At 37.8% G+C, this 23,539-nt stretch overlaps 2 protein-coding genes across 2 annotated transcripts; one reads left to right on the top strand and one right to left on the bottom strand.

Moving 5' to 3' along the window:
* Nucleotides 1-3,698: 3,698 nt before the first annotated feature.
* On the top strand, nt 3,699-18,719 carry LOC139138552 (arylsulfatase B-like). Its single transcript, XM_070706973.1, has 16 exons — nt 3,699-3,980; nt 5,751-5,909; nt 6,200-6,311; nt 6,862-6,913; nt 7,456-7,559; nt 8,031-8,155; nt 11,446-11,516; nt 12,009-12,110; nt 12,969-13,032; nt 13,245-13,342; nt 14,299-14,435; nt 15,941-15,999; nt 16,615-16,732; nt 17,178-17,248; nt 17,674-17,778; nt 18,049-18,719. Exons 2-16 carry the CDS (start codon nt 5,762-5,764, stop codon nt 18,216-18,218), a joined length of 1,536 nt encoding a protein of 511 aa, XP_070563074.1. The 5' UTR covers nt 3,699-3,980; nt 5,751-5,761; the 3' UTR covers nt 18,219-18,719.
* A 368-nt stretch (nt 18,720-19,087) lies between these two features.
* LOC139138553 (fibrinogen C domain-containing protein 1-like) lies at nt 19,088-23,309 on the bottom strand. The gene is made up of 4 exons (XM_070706975.1): nt 22,835-23,309; nt 22,299-22,435; nt 21,239-21,500; nt 19,088-19,519 (listed from the first exon to the last, which is right to left on the bottom strand). The coding sequence occupies exons 1-4, from the start codon at nt 23,124-23,126 to the stop codon at nt 19,269-19,271; spliced, it is 942 nt and encodes a 313-aa protein (XP_070563076.1). The 5' UTR covers nt 23,127-23,309; the 3' UTR covers nt 19,088-19,268.
* Nucleotides 23,310-23,539: the final 230 nt, after the last annotated feature.

Genomic DNA, 23,539 nt, shown 5'->3' with positions numbered 1-23,539 from the left:
TAGAGAAGCTAGAAGCCTCGCAAATATATTCAACATAGACCTTTTTATACTGAACCGTGACAGTCAAGGACGCGCAGACCGCTGGTAAACGAAAACAGTTGGCTTTATGGTTAAGGGACTGGTCGTTTTTCCGGCATAGGGGCGGTCGGTAAATTACTTTCGGTGTACGGTAACAGATGGCTGAACCTATTTAGCCCCAGATCGAAAAAGGAAAAAAACACGATTACCCATTCGACTGCAAGTTTTAAACTGATTAAAATGATTTTTAAGTTTGCGCACAGTAAGTTAATGGTAGAGATTGCAAGGTAAATTTTGCGCTAAGTAAAATTATAACATAATTACTAGCAATCTTGTGACGCTAGCACTTCTTTTTACACGGGTGCCTAGACTTGTTTCAAGTCGGTGAATTTTCAAAAATAAAATAATTTGCAACAGTTTTTCTTGTGTCTCCTTTTTCACACAAACTTTTTTTTTAATTTGGCTGCCCAGATCAGGTTTTCCTAGCGATTGGAGGCGTTAGCTTTGAGTCACGGTCTGCACAGTAGTGAGATAGTTCCTGCCGGATTCACCGGGTGAAACTCCATTGTGTCGCAATCACTCCACTCACGTCACACGTTTCATATGAAAGCAGAACACAAATCATCGCGTTCAACCCACTCACACATTCACAAATCACAGACTTGAACCAAGTTTGACGGATATCTAGTGATTGATTTAAAATAGATAATCGATAATTTCGACATACTCCTAAAATGAAGAGGACAGAAAAATGTCAAGATTCCGTAATTGTCTTAAATTTTTATGAAGCAGTCTTCTAAACAGTTTTAAAAAGTCGATATCAGCGCTGAGCGCGAAAGATTCGATATATTCCTACATGCAAGTCAACAAAAAAGAAATCATTCAAAATTGTTAGGTTTCATTATTTTAATTTCAATGACGACGCCATATAGCTCAGAAAGTCATTATAGGTATACACGAAAAGACCTAACACAAAGCTAGACAATAGTCAGCCCACATGCTTTGTCCATTTCTAGGTGGAGAGAGTCTGCCCATTAGAAATAATGTAACTGTTAAGTATCTCTTTGATGTTTTCTCACTTTGGGTTTCAGAACAGTAGTGTTGTAATTAACATACTTCATGCTGGCTAGTTTTCTTTTCAGTCTGTGTAATGTATTCGATCACTTCGATTCTGTATAAGTAGGCTAGAATATTTCTCTCATGGAGATAGAATTAGCGTGACAGGATAGACTGCACCACGACCGGGAGTCGTCAGGCCGTAGGCCTGAGCACGAGTTTGGTGCTTTCGACTTGACAATAAAGTCCAGACACTTTAACTTTGTACACGTCCTTGTGCCATTCTTCAAAAATCTCGATATTGTGACGATGTGGACAACTACAGCTGCAGCGAAAAGAAGCATTAAGTATTTTCTCTTCCTTTTCTTATTGGTGAGAGATAATTACAAATTGTCGTCTTTCGCCAATCTGAAATTGCCCTTCTATCTCCTCAAAGGGCATGGTGAAGGTTTATGGGTGAAGGGTACTTTCTATTACAGACAGAGCTAACTTGCTAATCATTTGTATTAATATTATCAATCTGAAACTTAGGTAACAGAGGCTGAATGTCTTTCGTCCAATGTCGTTTCATGACACATTTTGCTAACCCAATTCATGTTCATCAATTATCCCATGGACATTCCACTTTCGGTGCTATATTACTATTGAAAAATATTCTGGCTTTCTTTGGGCACATGTTGACGGAAAGTTTAATATACGTCTATCGACCGGATGTTATCATGGATATAGTCGTGTATCATTATGAGGGAAGGCTCATTTCTTCTCGAAACCAGTGGTAACTCTCACACAATCTCGAGGAATCTGATGGTCACCATTTCCGTGCAGTTTACTAATTTTCAACTGACGAGAAACGAGAATTTGTCCATGTTGAACCTTCAATTTCGGACCCTTGCGCAAACTTATGCACGTACCAAGGGAGTGTTCAGTTATTATTGCAAGGGGTGGGCCTGCAAATTATTCTTGCACCTCCGTCAAAATAATGGGAACCCTACCCAATCAAAAAAAGATTTTGATGACCCCCTATAGAAGATGAAATATATTTTGCGCAAGACATAAATAGATCTTACCTTGATAAAGATCCGTTCAGGTAAACATAATTTCTGCCAAGTGTCATATGTTTTGTGTTTACAGTATATAGGCCTATAGGTCCATGTAAAAGGTGTATTTGCTAACCCATCGCTAATGGCTTGCACTTAACTTCAGCCACAGCATGCCAGGAACCTGCCATTCAAACTTTGCAGGTAGAAGCTGTTGTATGACAATCCTGTAAACTTGCAAAGACAAGAAGGTAATAAGACGGAAAATACATATACTTATATTCTTACTCCATTGTACGAACTTCAGAGAATGAAAACACATGGAGAATCACCATTATGTCTCAGAATATTTTGTACAGTGAAGCAAGGCTGTCTGACAGGGTGGACACTTGACAAGTGACACCCCCACCTCTCTGCTATTTGAAAAACGAGTGACGCCTTTAGCAGTCAGATGACACCCCTTGATTTTGATTCTGAACACCCCCTAATTGCTTCTTTTATAGGTCGGCGAAATTGAGACTGTCGATCGCTGCAGGGAATGGAGATTTTATCCACTGCCTTTATCATTTCGTTTTTCTCTCGAAAAAGTCTGCTATACTTGATGATCACACTTCCATTATTTTTTGAGATAGATGACCTCGAAGAGAATCTCGTGTTGCATGCAGGCGGGACAAATTTGTATTCATCCATATTATTTCAATCCGGGAAATGATGAATCATTTCTCACTGGAGAATATTCATTTCTCGTACATAAAGTAAAAAGGACGTGGCTGCTTACGAAGTGCCCTGATGATATTAAATACGGGCTATAGTTGGCACTCACAAGAGTTGAGTCCCATTGAACAATATAGGGTTAAACACAAAACCGGTTTTCACATGTATAAGAACCCATCAGCCAACCGGACTATTATTTTTCACTCTCTTGTGTCCTGTATCGCCAAAAAATGATGCCATATCGTGTTTAATTAATGAAACATATTTGCATGTAATACTGTGTAGTCATTTGCTGCAATCCCGATTGTTTATGACAGTAAATATACCTAAATAAATATATAATTACTTGATAACTTATTAAATCGTTTATTGTGACCTCATACATGTTCGATTGACCAGTTTAGATAATTCGCTCATGATAAAAAGAACGAAGTCGGTTGATCGATCGTATTGAAACAATAATAAGTGAGCTTTACTGGTTGTTTGGGAATAAAATTGCATCGGACAATATAAGAAACGTTGCACACGGCATTAACTGCTTAATGTTAGTCATATTCTTTTAAAATCATGTTAAATCTAAGTGGTTATGGTACATTTTTTCTCAAAAGGGCACTGAGCTTATATAAGTGTTACTGTTACTTGAAATTTAAAGATGTTACAATTTTTGCATGTAGGTCGACATCAAGCGAAAGTATTAAATGTCGTAGACCGCACTGTAACTGTAAATCTGCAATGTAATAGAATGTTGGTGGCGCTGTACATTATTGGTGGCGCAATTTTTAAAGGCCATCGATGTGAAAATCAGTGAGTGGATGGCTACGACAGATGCAGTTAACCGATTTCCTCGAAGAGTTGATATTGCGAACAGTAAACGTATTTCTCGCTTTCAAAATTTCAAATATATTTGTACTCTATTTAATGCCAATACATGTAATAATGTCTATGTACGATAGTCAGTTACCAAAAACTCAACAAGGCGTTCTTGGCGCTAAATAGTTCTGTGACCTTTAGTCGCAAAAGCCAGCGATTCATGCGTTAAGCTGTCACAATCTCATACAACCCCGGCTGCTCGAAGGTCAGCAAGCAAAGACTTTTACGGAGAGTTGTCATTGACGTAAACGCTGATTTTGTTCCTGCGTTTAAGCCAAGAAACAGGTAAGAGAATTAATTATAAGAGACAGACAGAGAGTAAGCGTACCCTTTGAAATATTGTACATTATCTTTACTGGACAAAAGTCGCAATATTAGGAAGGTTTGCCGTTAGATGGGGAATTTGCTCCCAGGCTTTGTATGTGCCATTTATGAACTCTCGCTCCACCGATCTTCATTCATTAATGGTTACCAAAACGGGAAAAGAAAATCTTGTAACCTACCTGTAACTCTAAGTTACTGCTTTGCATAGTCAGCTACATGGATCACCAAATTCTGTCTGAGCTGTTCAAAATCCTATCGAAGTCCCGAGTCAGCATATACATGAAGTATATGAAAAGTGCGCCTTGGCTTTCTTCCTCTAATACATGTAGTTGTGGACTCCTGCATTTGGTATTTGGATCAGCGTTGCAGGTTAACTGCTTGAATCGCATCATTGAATTATATACGTTGCTTTATCCATGCAGGGACAATCAAGGTGCATTGTTTTATTTTTTTAAATATTCTGGCCCGCAACCAATAAAGATTTGTTCCACCTTTTAAGTGCTTGCCTTTTGGATGTTACATCAAATAATGTATTTGTAACCTTTCAGTGATACTATGAACTGTAAATACAAGGTACGCATAACTATAGGAAATAACTGATTTCACACATCCTGGAAACTTTTCACGTATGTCGGCTTTGTGTTTGTCTCAAGTATTAATTCACATCTGCACACACGTATAGAGAATCACTGTCACTCACTCACCAACGCACCCACTCTATGTACTGGTATTTAATTTTTGGATTGACACTACCATTCGGATCACGTACGCCACTAACATCACCTTAAGTGACCTCGAAACTCCATGTCCCTGGAAGGAGGTGAGGTTAGTTAACTGATTCAACGAATGTAAGGACATACAATCAGTTTCCAGGCATGTAAAAAGTATGGTTAATGTCATCCACACTTGAAGCACGTCATATTTGGCAAATTGAAATTCTCCTTCTGTCACTGCCGTGACCTAAATATTTTTTCCACAGAATCATTTCTAGATGCTAATTACTCGAAAATTTGCTGTGTCATAGTGACTGTCGTGCCTGGTAACCTTAAGTAGCAATGTTAGGGGGCCAAAGGTAAAATGGATGATACACTTATTACAGGATATTTCTCACATGATCAGGGTTATAGTACTTTGCATGTGGGAAATCTTAACCATGCAAAATATATTCATACATAAACTACGAAAATGAAAAATACCACATCATACCATAATTTCACATACAAGAATAAGTTCTACACAACACACATATGCAACTAATGTAGTCTTCAAAATAAAAGTCTAGTTTCTGCCATGTTTTCAAGCAAGAGTGATTTGAACTTTTGATTGGGACATGCATGTGATCAGGGAAAAGGTACATTTAACCTCGTTTGACCTTTGTGGTTTAACAGGTCGAAGCCTTCGGGTACAGGCCAGAATAGCTTAGCTATGTGTCAGCGTAGACAGCGAATTAAACACCTCTATCATGCATATATGAAGGGCACACAATTGAGCATGAAATAGAATAAATAAGTTCTAACCCCCCCCCCCCCCCCCCAAGTATTTGAAGGTGTAACTTGACAATAAACCAAGTTCATTATAGCCGTACCCACATGATAGAGGAACTGCATTAAATATCACAGGTCACAACTTGTGAATCTACCTGAAATCTGCTGAGCTTGATATAAATTTGATTTTAATATTCCGAAATGAGAGTCAACGACGGAAGAGTACACTAATTTTTTTTTATTCCAGCGTTTGATACCATGAAGCGCGAAGAAGCGTCATCAAATAGCACCGTGAAGTACGCGGTAATCGTAGCTGCGACAGTCGGGGTCATTGCCATAGTAATGTCCGGGTTCAACAAGAACGAAAGACCACCACACATCGTTTTCATTCTTGCAGATGATCTAGGTAAGTTTATCAGTTGGCTTGAACCCAAAAAAGAGACTTTGTAGTTGAACAGTTATACGAATGAAAAGTCAGAAAGCCATTCACAATGATCCTTTAATTAATACCGACTTAATTAATGTACATGTGACGTCAGAAATGACAGCATGTTTGTCAAAATGAAGATACGAAATGCTCTGTGGGACAAGGATGGAAGATGAAACAAAACGCAAATGATCTGCTTGACGGTATATTTGAAAATTGACAAGTCACATGTGTTCACTATCTTGATATTGGACTCCGTTTTTCTGCAGGTTGGAACGACGTCGGTTGGAACAATCCAAACGTCAAAACACCACATTTAAACGAGCTGGCTGAAGGTGGCGTCATATTCAATCAAACCTACGTCCAACCTCTATGTAGTCCGTAAGTAAGGATGAAGGGGTCGATAAAAGATTGAAGTGAATTCGCTCATATTTTGAAGATTCAATTTTAATCAACTTGTCGGAGATAGAAGTGTTTCAAACGAAAAAATGAGCAACATATGTTGTCCTAATTTTACTTTACGATAACACTTAGGACTCTCAGGCTGTCGAAACAACAGCTTCTCCTTACTTGATACAGGTACGGGTCACCGCATAAAATGCAAAATGTAAATGGCACATGCTCAACCCAGTTTGTCTGTTATTTGGATTGCAGTCTATCATTTAATTCAAACATGGTGTTCCAATTCACATAAGTACGTCCATGAAATAAGACTTACAATTTCGAGTATCAAGAACAAACCACCTGCCTTCATTAAATTTTACATGATTAAACTATGAGTGACAAAAAAGAAATCGACAAGGGCAAAAAAAACGTGTATATGTGGAAAAAAATTCGAGGTAACTAAGTTTGGCCTTGGCAACAGGTGTGTTGACGAAGGTCGAACTGCGATCCCATTCTCATTATTGTCGGGTCTATTTTTGCTTTGCAGAAGCAGAGCTGCCTTGATGACCGGCTACTATCCATTCCGGACTGGCCTACAAGTATGTCATAGGTTGTTAGCCTGGTGAACAACATTTATAGATAAAATAAGACACAGAGGATTTACAGCATAACGAATGAAATCTTAAGATATGTGTTTTCGAATATGCTGCATTATAAAGAAATTGCTCATTACATCTGACGTAATTTAGCCTACATTCTTCAGTTGAAAAATACAAGCTCAATTATTATTTTGATATTTACAGTTGTCAGCGCCTTAAAATAAAGAGTTTTAAGCTTAAGTCTGGGATTAGAGAAAATGTTATCTGAGATTCGCTGATATTTGGGATTCAAAATGGCCGCTATACACCGTGTAAACTCTACGAGGTGTTGAATTTTAAACTTTCACACAAACAAGACTTGAAAGAATTCACCGACTCAAACACCTTCAAAGAGTCCAGACATCATGCAGAAGACCAGAAAAATACAATGTAAAAATATTGCGAGTCCGAAAATATGTCAACAGGGCATATTCTCCCTGGCCGATAAGCGATCTGAAAATGAATATGAATATGAATATTAACCTTGTAATTTCTCCATGTAGCACAAGATATTAGGGCCATACCAGAGGGCTGGGTTACCCTTGGAATTCAAGACACTGGCCGAGAAGTTAAAAGAAGTAGGATACCTCACTCATATAGTGGGAAAGTAAGTGAATGATGGACGTATGTATCTATACTTACAAAATCACGTAGACTGGACTCTGATTAAGACAAAAGTCACAAAAATATATATGTACGAATAGTCACAGTCACTGGTAACCTAGGGATGAACATTTCAAATATACCGATGAATGAATTAATTTATTAGTCAATCAATCGATCAATCATTCGACCTATATAGGGTCATGTTGTGGTTTAAACAACTCCCATAAATTTCAATTGAAAAGCAAGTTTTGATATGTTAATTTCTTCGTGTTTTAGTTTCTCAGAAAGGGGATCTTAAAATATTTTGATTACTTAGAACCATTTTAGTCTCACATCCAAGATACCCCTTCGATCTTGCACATATTCTCAGAAATTAATGGAGCCAAAATTGGAAAAAAGTAATGGGAGATACGATGCATTGATTGAAATTAGATGATAAATGCATATTTAAGTATTTCGTTTTTACTGTCAGATGGCATCTTGGTCACTCAACGTGGGACTACACACCTACGCGACGTGGCTTTGATTCATTCTTTGGTCATTATAGCTCATCGGTGAGGCATTACCAAAAGACATTCCAGTATCCAGTTCGAAACAGTAAGTTGTTACACTGTAGTCACTGTACAATTTGACGTTAGAGGGCGCCATATGCCATGGAATATCACAGAACTATATTCGTATTACAGTCCTTCAACACTTGTTTGCGATAGATCAAGGCGACTAAACAAGCCAGATACCCAGACGCCAGAATTCAATTTGGTAGGGATAAACCACTAGATCGTAGGAGGGATGTTACGAATGACAATAAGTTGTTATTTTTCCACGCGGCCGGTTCCAAATTTGAGATTTTTGTTTGATTATCATCGTTCAAGAAAAGAAGTACCTTTCCTTAATATTAGGGAACGAGCACAATTAACGGCAGGGGGGGTAGAAGAGAAAATATGTGGTGCATAATTTTTTTGACCCCCCCCCCCAACACCCGCAAAAATTTTAGTGGCCCCCCTCCCATCACCGGCAACAAAATTTTTGTGCCCCCCCCTCCCCAAAAAAGAAAGATTACATAGGTACAAAGTTGTACACATATATATAATCCTTATAACTTTTAATATATGCTTTAGTGAAACAACATTCTTGCATTCTTGAAATAAATAATAAACAAATAAATATATAAATAATAAACAAACAAAATAACATATGTTCAAGCTTTACTACTTGTAACACCTACAGCTACTTTTCAGCATTGTGTTGTGCTATTTTAATCTCAAAGAATGATGAAATTACCAAATACCTTATAAACAATCTACAAGTTCATTCAGTGCTGTTATAGTTGTTATAGTTGAAGCATTGATTTAGACATGAATTATTTTTAATGATGACAGTGTTCACTGCACATCTCCAAGTTAGTCTAACAAGCTAAATATTGTGCATTTCATCATACTCTGAGTAAAATAAGAACTTCAAGTGAAACACACAGAACACAAAATACTAAAAAATAGCCAAATTATGTACAGCTACTGACCCTCAATACCTTTCCAAATGATGCATACTCCAAGGCAGGAGATCAAAATAGAACACACTTTGAACAAAAAGAGCAACAATTGTCACTAAAGCAAATATAAACATGAATGGTCTGGAAGAGGTACACAGCATAAAAGCAGATACCAAGTACAAAGGTCTTTTGTTTACTATGACAGAATAACAGTTTTAGTGTGGCTCATACTAGAAATATTGGCTGAAAATGGTCTGCTGTCTCAAAAATAACCTAAAATGTGTTTTCTGGATCAAATTTCATTACAAACTGATAGGAAATACAACTACATTATGACTATGATACCGTCTAAAACACTTTCTAGGCTAATCACTTCTGCCCATTATTTTCCTAAGGAGATTGGTGACTGATTTGCATAACAATGATTATTGTTATGGTAACAAGTTTGTATTATTTACCAAAAATTACAGAGCGGTGGCTGCCACTCTGTATTGCTCTGGGGAAAATACTGGGCTATTACATGTACAAAACTATTCATTTTGTACATATTTTGCATACAGAATGGACTGGAAATGGTTGGTGTCACTGCTCCCTTTACAGGGACAGTGGCTATATCTTTTGAACAATTTTCAGTGTGTTTTTCTCTTTTAAATTTAAATTTCTTTTTCAACTCCTTTAAACATTGCTTAAATACCCAGTGTTCAACTTGTTATTACAATGTGTGCACATTGCTCTGTTATGATCGAAATATTGTGACTTTTAATCTAGACTATCAAGAACATGTATAGTATGCTGTCACTATGCTGAACACTGGACAATGCCACATATTTTAGGGAGTTGAACAATAACTGTCAATTTATACCGAGACTAAATACCAGGGAAATTAAGAAATTTAGCTACTGTACCTTTAACCAGCCCTATATAAGAATGTTCAGTTATTATGCTGTGTGTTGTGTGTTTAGTTTGAATACCCTGAAAACAAAAGACATTTGGAGGACATTTTTGACAGATTCCTGCACAACCCTAAAGATAAGTGTTTTTATGAGCAAAATTCCATGTAACTTTCCCCCCTTCAGTTTAATATAGTTTTAAATTAACCCTTTACTCAAAAGTCATCCGAACAAATGGTCACACAGGGGTATGTACATATTACCCATGGTATATAGAATGAATGCATTGTCTTTTTAATTTCCAAAGTATGATACAGCAAAGAGTAAGAATTTTAGGACAATTTTGTCACTGAGAAGACTGAACTGAACTGCATAATTATTTTTGAGTCTGTTTGCTGGTATGCATGTTTAGCATTTCATATACCGGTATGTCTATGCTTTACTTCAACTGAGTATCTGTATGATGTTTTCAGATGTTGGGGAAAAATGTATAACATGACCATTGTGATTTCAATGCACTTTCCACAACCCAGTGTCTGCCTTTCTATGACTACCCAAGATATTCAATGTTACTCCACTGTAATGACAGTCTGCCATTGGAATAGTCCTTCATGGGCTAACGGTAAAAGACCCATTAATGCCATTTTGCTCTCCTTTTTTTCAGTATTTTTTTCCTGTGTGTCCACTACGTATTCTAGTTCTTCCTATAGCATGATGAAATAACCAGTTTCAACCTAGCCTCTGTATCATTACCAACCATTATTATTGTTGACAAATGAAGTCAATTTTCAATAATAATATTGCTCATTTTACACATAACAACTGCATTGTGAGGTTTAAGACTTGGTATTTCATCATGCTACAAGAAGTTTAACAAGGAACTCCAGCTTCAACAAGGAACAAAAATGCTGAAAAATATTCTCTGTCTGTCATGGTGTAAAAAATTTAAGTGGCCCACCCCTTACCTTCCCTGGAATTTTCATGGCCCACCCCAAGAACACTCATTTTTTTACGTGCCCCCCCCCCCATTTTCTCTTCCGCCCCCCTGCCGTTAATTGTGCTCGGTCCCTTACCCTTCTTTCCCCACAATGTTGAAATGCAAAGAATTTGCCTTCCTAAGAAAATACACTATGTACAATATGACAGACGTATTCTAGTCCCGAACCGGAATTTTGCAGTCAAGTTCACGATGACATAGGAAATACTTACATACAGAAAGTGTTGAAAAACTGAACACCAGGGATTTGACTTAAGGCTACGTTGTAGTACAAGGAATTGTTTCACTTGCAGCGTAAAAATAATGGGAAACGCAGTAATGAAGCTTTAACCATTGGTTATATTGATTTGGCTGATACGTACATATTCCGAACTTCGACTGAAATCTTGATAACGTAGAGCTGTCCCGTGTCTTTGCGCCTGCAGTGTTAGAACAAACATTTTCTTTCGTTTACAAATAACACGAGGAAATTTACAGGCGGGTCTTATTTTGATATCCACCTTCCATACAGAAACTAGTGTTGGTTACGATTTCCGAGACGGAATCGGTGTGGTCCAAAGAGACGATTCTGCATATTCAACGGTGAGTACATAGTTTACAGTCGCCTGTTTACGGTTAGAATTTAAAGGGCAGGTATATTATCAGCTTTATCTTCAAACAAATTGATCAACAGGGTACAAATTTAAAGGAGAACACAGGACTAAAGCCGGGGACTAAAGCATGTAAAAAGTCCATGTTGACAACACTAATCCAAGAACCGCAAATCGAAGACTGATGCTTTCAAGGATTTAGTTGGCAATTCATCAAAGGAGCATATCGAAGTCACGAATATAGTTTCCAATTTAACTTTAGTTCGCTCTAAATCCAGTTTCATATTTTTGCAAATAATTATATAGTAGTACCCATTGTAGGGAAATGATGGTTTTTCTCGTGTTATCATATTCATTAGCCTAAATGGCTTCTTTCTGTTGTCATCAAATAACGATCAGACTATGTGCTTGTTATTTTTAGTAAAGGAAATAGATTATGTGTTACAGATTTCAATTCATGAGATATTTGTTCGTACGCTTGCAGCTCCTGCATACCGAACGAGCCGTTGAAATCATATCGAAACATTACGCTGAGTATCCTTTGTTCTTGTATTTTGCCCTCGATCAACCAGCAAAGGGCTTACAGGTAAGGTTGATTTGTGATAACATATTAAATATATCGAAAGTATTTGATAGCAGAAGTTGAATGAGTTTAAAGCCCCAGTGCTGCTAACTTTTGATGGTTTTTTCATTATTTTTATTTTATAAATCAATTGCAACTTCTTATTCTACTCCCCAAAGAATGTTAAAGCACCCGCTATTTAGCTTGTCAACTAAATGTCTATATGTGTAAAATGCATGGTTATTCTTTACATTTGAATTCTAGTCCGGACCAGAAGTCAGTTTTCAACAATAACAATGAATGCAGTTTACAACCATAGGGGCTGAGTTGACAAGCTGGATACTGTGTATATCAATATTCTTTGGGGAGAAGAACAAGGAATTATGGTTCACATTCAAAATAAAAATGGTGAAATTATCATCAAAAGTTAGCAGCACTGGGGCTTTAATCTAGTCTATGAATTATCTGATGTCCAAGCTGAGTGATATTGCATGATAATAACATTTATTAAGTAATATATTTTAACATATATAAGATATATACTAAAGTTTAATATCAAACCATGGATACTGATTTAGGTGCTGCCTTTCACTGCTGTCCAAGAGCCATGTTATCGTGTCTTTACAAGTATTCAAGCATTGAGAAAACTATATCTAGAAACTGCTATATTGATAAATCTAACACATATCGACATATCGATGTCGACATTGAATCAAGAAAGATTTCCACGATGGTCATAAAAATTAAGGTTGTACGTATATCAATAAAGTATATGAGAGAGAGAGAGGGGGGGGAGGGAGAGGGAGAATCACTTGGAAATGCACGTTTGTGTACCAACTTACAGGGTTTTTCACAATCATTTTACTGCTATACTGTTTGTAGGTTCCTAGCCACTATGAAGACATGTATCCTAACATACAAAATCAGGCAGTAAGGAAATACTACGGTTAGTGAAAAAGAACGATCGTGCTTTTACAAAACCACTAGGTAATATCTTTGATGGTAACAGATGTTTTACGTGTGTTTACATCGGTACTGAAGAAAATAAATTATTACATAAGCTATAAAATACACTGTCTTTCCTGTGTAAAACGTTTCTTGATTTCAATGACTTAAAATTCGCTATTTCATTTATTTTTTTCAAATTGTTTTGAACAGCAAAGATGTCACTTATGGATGAGGCTGTTGGTAACATCTCTTCTGCTCTTAAATCACGTGGGCTGTTTGATGACACGCTATTAATATTCATGAGTGACGTAAGTTGTATGCTTATATAGTACACATCTACTTTGCAAAGCCCCAGGAATGATAATGTCCATGAACCATATACGGGAGTACAAACGGAGGGAAATGCGCTCCACTCAATTAGCATAGCCACGCCTCGAGTTCTGGTGTTATGGTTTCGAGTGACGTAAAGTGTCAATTTCTTAACAAAACTGTGTCATTGACCCAGTTAATCACTTGATACAGATTTAATGAACAGATTTGTTATTAAATTGCTCATATGCGGACTATATGACGTCAACACAAATCGTATTAATAAACACAACCTTCAGGTCTCAGATACGAAACGATGTGAGAAAAGACGATCTTCAGCCACAAATCTGTTGAATAATGGCATCAGGTGTTCAGACTTGCTGTGCTGGCTGGCTACCTCTGCAAAATTTGACGGTGTTGTGCCCCTGAGCAAGGCACTTTACTCTTCAGTGCTCCATAGGGGTAATATTAAAATATTAAATATTAAAATCAATCGCAATCATGTAAAGCTATTGACTAATTTGCAAGAGGATAATGCTCTGCGGTTAATATCACGTTTGCAGCTGCAAGTCACGTAGGCTGCTAGATAACGAAGAATATCAATTCACCCTGTTTCCATCAGCCAAACTATCCGTTTTGTATCATTTGCCTTGAGAAAAAAATTACATTTAAGTAACATAAAAGGTATCAAATATTCACTAGCGTTTGTGATAAATTTTATCGACTTGCGTTCACTCCCACTGACAAAACCGGGAACACTCCGATGGATGAACAAAATCCCAGCATGCATAGTGCTAGGGAATACCACTGCGCTATGAGCTTCAAAAGGCTGGTTCACTATAGCGACTCCACGTCTGGTATAGGGTATAAAGACAGTCAGGTGTACATTTCAGGAAAACTTTTTGCCAGGTTTTTTATAAAATTATTAACAATACATTTATCCTTGTTATACTAGAATGGTGCTTTACCCATCAACCAGGGAAGTAATTTGCCTTTTCGCTCCTGTGGCTGTACGCTCTTCGACGGGGGCGCTAGAGTGCCAGCGATGATCCGTGGACCTCTGTTGAAGAAAACTGGATATGTGAATGATGGGTGAGTTTGACATGACTAATCCATCGGCAATGTAAGACCATTATTATGACAGCATCTTGGTTATAGTGTTAATATTCTGGAGAAAATGTACGGCCACATTGACTGACAGCATTATGATACTGGAGCATTCGATTAACGTATGTTGAAATACAAAACTTGATAGCTTTGCTGACACAATGAATTGCGGCGAAACAAGGTGCAACATCATTACTTACCAATGAAAACAGTAACATCGTTAAATGAGTTTAACCTTGGGCATTTTGACATAAATAGAATAAGAGCAGAAAAACAGGTTTTGTTTTTACAATAATAAAAATGACAATAGACAATAGACAATATATCACAGGTTTTAAAGAAGTCAGCAGGACGATGGGACAAGTGATCGTTACTGTATATGTCTTCATTTATTTTAACCCAGTTTATTGTTTAACTCATAATATAACATTTAAAAGACTACACAGCTTTATTTCAAGATGACGTAAGATCATTTCACCATGCGAAATTCTAACATTGTAGATGAATTACCTTCACATTATTTGAAGTTGGAGACTGCATATTCACCAAATTGCTATAGGTCTTTCTGTGAGACAAACAAGCAATGCTCACTGTGTTAAGGTAGTATGCACCTCGTAAGTGAAAGACTTAAACTTTTGCTCAAACTTTCCTCAAGGAATCTTTTAATCATTCTCTTTCAAAATCAGAATAAAAATAGGGGGTCACCATGCGAATTTTGGTACTAGAGAAACAAATCACCCAAGATTTACCGATATTAGAAATTCAAAATGGCCGCCATTCTGTGTTAACTCTATAAGAAAAACAAAAAATTTTCGAATTTCGAAAAACTAAGCCAGTGAAAAGTTTTCTTTCACCAAGAGCTTTCAAATGAGTCCCCACATGTGGTATATCAGAAGAGAATTGTATAAGTTTGAGAGTCCGAATGTCTGTCCCCGAGGTGCGTTCTACCTTAAAGCTACATTAGCTATAACTTTTGACGCATGTTTCGTTCCTGGTTCGAAAATACAGTTTCTTGTTCTACTTAAAATGATCGTCGAAATGCTTTTAGTTTAACTTGTAAGCACAGTCCGTCTTGTTGAAAAATGTATTCTAGTCTAGACTAGAGTTAATTTACACACGACAACGTTGTGGATTGTAAATTTATTCTAGTCTAGACTAGAGTTCATTTACACACGATAACGTTGTGGATTGTATGTATAGCGTGGTGTGTTCGCAGGACTGATAGTTCTGACTCCAGCACACTTTACGATGAGGATGAGAAAATGACCTTGTTTTCTATAAAACTGTACATAGTGAAAATTTCGTGAAATATTACAGCTATAGTCACTTTAATTTCCGTCGATTGATAACAGATGACATAGATGAATTTGTATTGATATATGATACTTTATCTGTGCCCAGAGTAGATGACAATGGTGCAGGATATGAATCTTGTCCTGTTTGTCAATACATATTAATATAACCACATCTTGTTTTCTGAAAAACGGCAGGGTAAACCACATCACAGACTGGCATACAACATTACTGTCTATTGCTGGGATTAAACCAGGTAAAAAAAAACTTTTTACAAATGGGTCTACTTTAATGTACAAAGTCTTGGTGTCTAGTTTTCAAATCTTCAAATACATTTTTATTTTCCTCCACTAGCACGTTTTATTTCGGGGGATCACTATCATATGATCCAAGAAGTCAGGAATTCCATAATGAGACATACGTTACCATTAAAGCATGTAGAGCATGCCCTCTCGAGGTGAAAACACATACATGTAAGGTATACCGTATATCCTCCATTCTGGTGGTACCAGTGCAATGAACGTTTACATACCACATGGTCAGACGTGCCGTCATCAAGTTACAAGACGTAATCCTAGTTGACAAAACTTTCTGTCAGGCATCACATCTGTCGAGAAAAGTGTCAAGTATCCTTATCAAGAGAGTCTATCGGTCCAAACATCAAAGCTTTCCTGAGGATATTACAACTGTAAAGAATTCTTCGAGGGAGCCTGAGCAGAAAAAAATTCAAGAATGCCAAAAAATTCCCAGTTCTTCATCCATGTCAGAATGTGTTATGTCACTATGTTTGCATGGTCACAGGTGCTTTTTCAGCACACAGCTAAACAGCGTACATTTGGTTATTGACTGCACTTATGTCCTTCTTCCACAGAACAAGACCTAGATGGCATTGATATTCTTGATATGATTGTAGATGGGTCTCCATCTCCGCGGAACGAGTTCGTTTATAACATTGACCAGTTTGAAAAGGCTCCGGGTGCTGCATTAAGGTAATAGAGATGGGGTTCCAATGCCTGTTGATTAAGAAACAATACTGTGAACTACTCGGTTTTTCAGTTTGATCTGTCGATCAGTTCCAAGTGACTGAAAGACAGCCTATTGACGTGCTGAAACCTCTCTACCTCATCATCAAATTTCCAACATTTAAAGGGGAGCATGGCTACGTTTACATGCAGAGCGTATTTTTTTCCCAATCCGTTTGAGTCAGACTGGCCAAAAGACTGAATGTTGTCCGACAGATGTTGATTTGAGACGGTTTGCACTTCACCCATGTGGTCCATCCCGCATGAACGCCGCCCGCTACGTTGGTGGATGTTGACACAAATTTTAAGATTAAATGCAGTCTCACTGGATCTATTATGTCTGTCTGCCATGAAAAAGCATTTATCCAAAACCTGAACAGTTGACTGATTGCATGCATTAATCCTTAACAAGGGTTGGAGACTGGAAGCTTGTCGTTGGAGAACCGAATATGTGTTACCCGGGCGTGCATCTCAGCGAAGTTGGTACGTAGGGTAGAATAAGTGCACGACACTCTTATTGTTTATTACCCAATCATAGTCTTGCGATATCAAATTATATTTAACTTTACAAAAATAGACACACATGCTGGCATTGCCATCGACAACCTGGATTTATCATTAACAGACGATACATACACCCACATATCGCTCAGCTTTCGATTAGCGATACCTTTTGTGTCTTGGTTCTTGGTATTGTCCTTGCACGGAAACCCAGTGCGAAAAAGTATAGCATCGTCGTACACATTACTTCAGTACTGTAAGCTATGTATGCTGGAAATATAGTTCACTGCGTCAAGGTGAACTGTTTACAGCCTGACAGATAGTCCTTATACTTATAAGCGGGAGAATAAATGTTGAATTATTGTGAACCACAGGATTTCATCCGAAAAATCATTTTATTTTCTCAGATGACTGGTTTCCCGTTGATAAGAAGCCCTTGTTTCTGCCAGGATTTGCTGACTTTGACCATCCAACACCTCCTGCCAATGTTACGTTACTCTTCAACCTGAAAGGTATGAAGCAACTGATGTTCTGGTGTGAGGGCGTGATTCCACATCCTATAATGCAAGCTGGAAGATTACTCTTAACTTGTCAAGACACCCCAATAGTAGAGGATGTATGCTATTCCGGAGAAATTTAATTACAACTACTTAAGGCTTTCGTTGCAAGTATTAAAATATGTGTCAAATGTCTTCTTTTGACTTTTGTCAATGTAAACAAGGAATGGCGCGCTACAATTTGATAGAAATGCTAAACATTATTTCGTTTTGTTTCCCAAACAGATGACCCTGCAGAACGCAACGATTTATCGGAGCAGCTTCCGGCAAAAGTCGAAGAACTTCGCCGACGATTGGACGAGTACAAGAGAGGCCTGGTACCAGTGGCTGATGGAACAGCGGATCTTGCAGCAGACGCCGAGCTGTATGAGGGGACTCTGACACCGTGGCTTTAAAAACAATTGGAATGCTTTTGATGCCAAATCGTTGTGAAGTGAAGGATGAAATACAGAACAAAGCCAAAATGTTTTTGTTTTTGTTTGTTTGTTTGTTTAAACTTTCAACAGAACAAATGGGGATGTAGAAAAAATGTAATTAGCTGTGATTGTAATTCGTTCTGTCTTTTGAATGTTAGTGAAGCATCAGTACTTGACAACAACGTCAGTAAAAGCTAAAATGTCTCATCTTATTATATCAGTTAATGAATTGTTTAGTACAAAATGATCTAACTTTATAAGTGGAGATTAAATTTACCACAAAACTTTGTACGAGGAAGAGGAAAGAAATATTGTATGCTAATGATTGCAATTTTGTTATCCATTCTCAAATATACTATTGGATAAGACATTCTTCACAACTGAGAAAAACAGGAACTTGGAACTGGAATTATGTTAATTAAAACTGTGAGGAACAACGAGTTTGGATAGTCGTATGCCCATTAATAAATATATCTATTCAAATACCCTGTTTGGAGTTTTGTATGAAACTTGCACGCTCAATTTTCTCCCATAATTTTACAGTACTCTATCAATCGCTTTAGACTATGACCATTTAATGAACAAACGAACCAATCTGTTGCTTATGCGGTAAAAGGTCGACTCTACTGTGTCACTCTTTCGCACGTTCCAATAATTACTTGAATAATGGTACCAAGGAGTCTTCTATTCTCCCTGCCTCCTTCCTCCCCTCTCCCCATCCTTTTCTCTCTTTTAAAGAATATGACGTTTTTTGTAAAGATTTTATACAAGACAATGTATGAAATATTTAATCCGTATTTATATGATTGAAATCCATTTAACGAAATGACCTTTTTTCTCACACGTAATTATCTTTGCGAGGATTTTACATTGTTGTTTGTTAAATCTGAAAAACAACTTGATCAGAGTCGATCAATGTTATATTTTTGGCTTTAGAAGAGAGCTTGAATTTTTTGAGGCATAAATCATAGTTTAATCCAGAAGTCAAGTAAAAACTGGATTTTTAAAAAGAATATTGATTGTCAGTCGCTATAAGAGGGGTCGTATTTTCATCTCTGTAAACTTCAAGGAATAATTATGACCTTTAAAAGTCAACCAGTTGACACCGTTGGCATAGGAAGAATGTTCTCCTTCCAGATACAGTCCATTCAGGTTTGATTGGTGGCAGTCTGTGTACCACCAGCCCCCTTTGTAAGTGGAGGCGCAGTTGCCTTGGCTCTGGTCATTGTCTCTCTCGGCCGTACTGAACGGAGTCTTAGAATGACCGCCCATAGAGTCACCTATAAATAAGAACAATAACATATCTTTACGGTGTATTTCAGGACCGTTTCATGATTAATTTTGATCAAGGGCACACATTATGAAAAATGGCCCCAGAAGGAAGTTAAAGGTCACCAACTTAGGGCGTTTTAAAATAAATCCCTTACGGCTTTAGGCGTGACCATATAGCCTTAGTCCTTGCCCCGATCTAGTTCTGAAATTGGCGATGAAGTTGATGATAATTTGGGATCACTTCCTTTTTTTTTGATCCACTGTTCGTAATGCTTGGTAGTCCTGTTAACAGAACCTCTTTATATTTATTCGTGGGAGTCATCGTTCAAAATTGTTTCGGTAGTGCTAGTTATAAATGTGTCCCCTGACACGACATAGATGCAATTGTTTATACCTTCAGACATAGACTCGTTTTTTCTCTAGGGTCTATGCTTCGGAGTTGCTTTACATGCAATGTAATCTGCTTTTGTGGTTTAGATACATTTATTGTTACCATGGTTATTTTTGTTTACTCTGTGTCCTCTGTATTTCACATATACCTGTATAAGTCAAGATGGATGAAAAAACTATTGCCATGATTGTATAAACGGTTGTTAGAGTCACTGAAAAGTCAACTCTTGCCCTAGGCGTGTCACATTCAAACCTGTGCCATATTTGCATTATGAAGGCCGTCGCTGGACGATGTGAAGGTGAGTCATGCTCTTGTGGCGTGTCAGATCAGATGAAAATTTTAAAAATGTACATTTAACACAACACAAAGAAATTGAATTGATTGAAAATAACGTTCACTGTTTGTGACATTGAAAACAATAACCACTGTCCCGTCGACATCATCTGAAAGCTTTGCTGAAGATTTAGATTATACATTACATTAAATTTTCATAACTGTTGCTATACCTGTAAGAAATATTTTATTACCCGGATGTAACTGTTCCTATGACTATGGGAATTATATATAACGGCTTAGTCGGATGAACTTTACCTTGGGTTTTGAAAGAAAGGAGCATAAGATGTCATAGAAACAGAAGAAGTCTTGGCTTTGGATGACCTCGAAGTTTTGAAGGTCATTGTCAAACTCAAATCACCCGTTATATTCGTAGAATTTCTATACGCTGATGATCGATATGAAAACTTTATTCCTGATTTTGCGTACACCACATACTGGTTCACATATTGGGAACATCAGTTATGACAGTCTGCCCATCCACCTGTCTCTCAACTAGATTCAATATACAAATATTACACCGATACAAATATATAAGATATTTGTCATGATGGTGTATTTCAGGATCAACTTTGGATCTGGTTATGGTGTTCGGAGAGGTGAGGTAAATTAAACAAACATAAATATTGCCAGGTTTAATATATAGTCACCATGGTGTCGCCCTTGGTGTATGTATTTTGCATCTATCTTTGATAGATGAGGGACGGTTGGCGGCACTGCAGTTCCAAATCAAGTGATGATGATTTTCCGTCCTTGCAAATCAACAATTACATTAGCATCTCAAGTATATTAGCATCTCTGTAGACTTTTTTGTTTTGCTATTAACTAGAACACACCTGCTCTGGTTGTTGATGGTAAAAATACCATTCCCTACGGCCAATGACCAACTGTATATCGGCAAGGGCAGTGCATGGGAAAGGGTTGGCAAGGGATTCATTTCTGTTCTTTTTGGCCTTCAACTTGTTTGGTGATGGGCTATGTTTTAGCTGTAAAAAGTACTCACCTGCGGTGCCTGTGAATGGTCCAAGTACAAGTTTGTAGTGGCTCAGCTCGTCGCCTATTCGGAAATATTCGTAAACGGCAAAGGCTGTGTTACCGTCCATATCCTCCATATCGACACGCAGTCGATATTTCTTCTGGTTAGTTAGGCGGAACAGCCTGTCATTTCCAAGCCAGAACTCGGCATTGACGTGACCAAAGCCGTTTTTGTACGAGTCCCAATCACGGAAGAAGTTCATGCTCCCATCGATTCTGCGCTGGAAGACCTTGACAAGTTAAAACAGACTATTCGTTATATACATTGTACATATAAGTTGGGTTTGTAGTCAGAAAGGGATGTATGTCAATAATGTCAACAGTGTCACTGCCTTCAAAATAAATGATAGTTTGTATCACTGCATAAAAGGTGTGATTTTATATTTCAGATCGTTGTAAAAATTATCAAGCGCTTAAATGAAAAGAAAAAAATTCTGAAATAAGCTCTTTGTGTGATATGTAAATCACAATATGGGATGCAGGCCACTGAGCTAAGTACTGGAAAACGGAAGAGTTTTACAGATCTAGGAAAGGTTGCAAACTTAGAACCAACTCATTCCGGATACGGTTTCCCAATGGAGGAGAGCAATGCTTCATGGGATTAATTTTCAGCAATGTGATTGTCCATGGGCCCAGTTGCGTGCAATATTTAAAGGGGAAAATGCCAATCCCTGGGCTTAACCACTCCCATGAATACATATTTGACCTTCATTCTAGCATTAAGAAAACAAGGTCAAAACCCTTTGTGTGTTTGTTTGCACAGTTGGATATTGACAGCACTTTGAAATCTCGAGAAGTTGTAATCAGTCAGACACTTCGAGATGTACTACAACTTTTAATATTTTTGCACAGAAAGAAGGGAGTGTAAAAGTGATCACCTTTGTTAAAATAAGAGTTGGCAATAAATTCAAGGGATGATAATAAAACACACACATTCCGGGGTTACTCCAGGTTCACATTTTTTGTTCGCTGCCGATGGTCGACTCATAATAGTAACTTGATTAGTCAGATTAAGTCACAAGACTTACTGTCCATCCACCGTTGTCTGTGGTCATATCGCAATAAACCCTGAACGAGTCCAGGTCGTCGTCAGGTTGGATGATATAGCTACCACTTGTGGAATGACCTCCTTGGAGAACATCGTAGCAATCTTGGTGGTTACTTCCTGTGAGAAAATGATATTCCTAATCATAGCTACAGAATCATAAAACATTTCGCAATCGTTGTTAACAGTCAGACTTGCAAAATGGCTGTGTCGTGTCCTCGTCTTACTTTATTTGTGGACTAAAATGATAAAAGTCTGTGATAAAAGTATTTATAAAAATAGCGTGTGATCAATGCCCTCTTCTTGTTAGAGTACAAGTGAGTAATGTTACGTAATTTCTTCACGTCCATGATAAACCACGTCATATTGCAAAATTGTATGGTGCCCTGATAACCATTGCTTCGACCATAATCGTATCTCAGAACTTAGTAGGGGAATTCACATGTAAGGCTATATTTTAAGATGAAAAAAAACGAATCACGTAAACGTTAGTGTCTTGATAGTGGATACTAGACTCACGTGCACCTGTGTCACTTTTGCCCTGAGTTGAACTCGGTGAACCTTCCATCTCGACCAAGGCTTGTCTTATAGCCGATGCCGTCACTTCTAGACGATCCAATTTCCTAACAATATGTCGAACGGTGTGATTTTCCAGACAGCTTGGAACGTCTATGGTGATGTGGTTCTGGGGACTGCAGATAATTCCTCCGCCAGCAGGTGAAGACTCGGAGCCCGGTTGCAAGTTCTGGCCGAAACAAAGGAAGATATGTAGGCTTACAACGGCCATGATTTGATTCATAATTTGTTTCATGGCAATTATGACCTGGAACGACCAGTGGCACGCTATGTTGATCTGTCAAATGTTCAACGAGCTGTAAATCTGCAACAGTACTGATGACAGCAACCGCGAATCGACACAAATCAGAGCCCACGAAGGACTGGGATAAAGAGCATAGGTGGGGCGAATACTCATCGGTCCCCCGCCAAAATCCATGGCAAGGTGGACTTTGATCCAGATTGACTGAAGGTGTATTTGCATAGCTTATGATTGGGGGTGGGGGTGGTAAGCCGTAGAGATTTTCCTAGCGTACCGGTTTATTTAAAATGTTGGAACAGGGAATCCAGGCTCCTAGTTATTTATTTTGATAAAAAAATATGAAAATTATATCATCATCATTATCATCATCATCATCATCATCATCCATAACAGCAAAAATTCAAACC

Source organism: Ptychodera flava, chromosome 8, assembly GCF_041260155.1.
Source record: "Ptychodera flava strain L36383 chromosome 8, AS_Pfla_20210202, whole genome shotgun sequence".
Lineage (NCBI taxonomy): Eukaryota > Metazoa > Hemichordata > Enteropneusta > Ptychoderidae > Ptychodera > Ptychodera flava.
The sequence above is the reverse complement of the archived record's forward strand: the minus strand, read 5'-3'. Positions and strand labels throughout refer to the sequence as shown.

Excerpts from the sequence above, each read along its gene's own strand:
- LOC139138552 (XM_070706973.1), top strand. The coding sequence starts at position 5,762 with ATGAAGCGCGAAGAAGCGTCATCAAATAGCACCGTGAAGTACGCGGTA. Across the intron at positions 6,914-7,455 it reads CATTCCGGACTGGCCTACAA|CACAAGATATTAGGGCCATA; the intron begins GTATGTCATAGG and ends TTCTCCATGTAG. Across the intron at positions 13,033-13,244 it reads GGCAGTAAGGAAATACTACG|CAAAGATGTCACTTATGGAT; the intron begins GTTAGTGAAAAA and ends TGTTTTGAACAG.
- LOC139138553 (XM_070706975.1), bottom strand. The coding sequence starts at position 23,126 with ATGAAACAAATTATGAATCAAATCATGGCCGTTGTAAGCCTACATATC. Across the intron at positions 22,436-22,834 it reads CAAAAGTGACACAGGTGCAC|GAAGTAACCACCAAGATTGC; the intron begins GTGAGTCTAGTA and ends ATTTTCTCACAG. Across the intron at positions 21,501-22,298 it reads CAGACAACGGTGGATGGACA|GTCTTCCAGCGCAGAATCGA; the intron begins GTAAGTCTTGTG and ends TAACTTGTCAAG.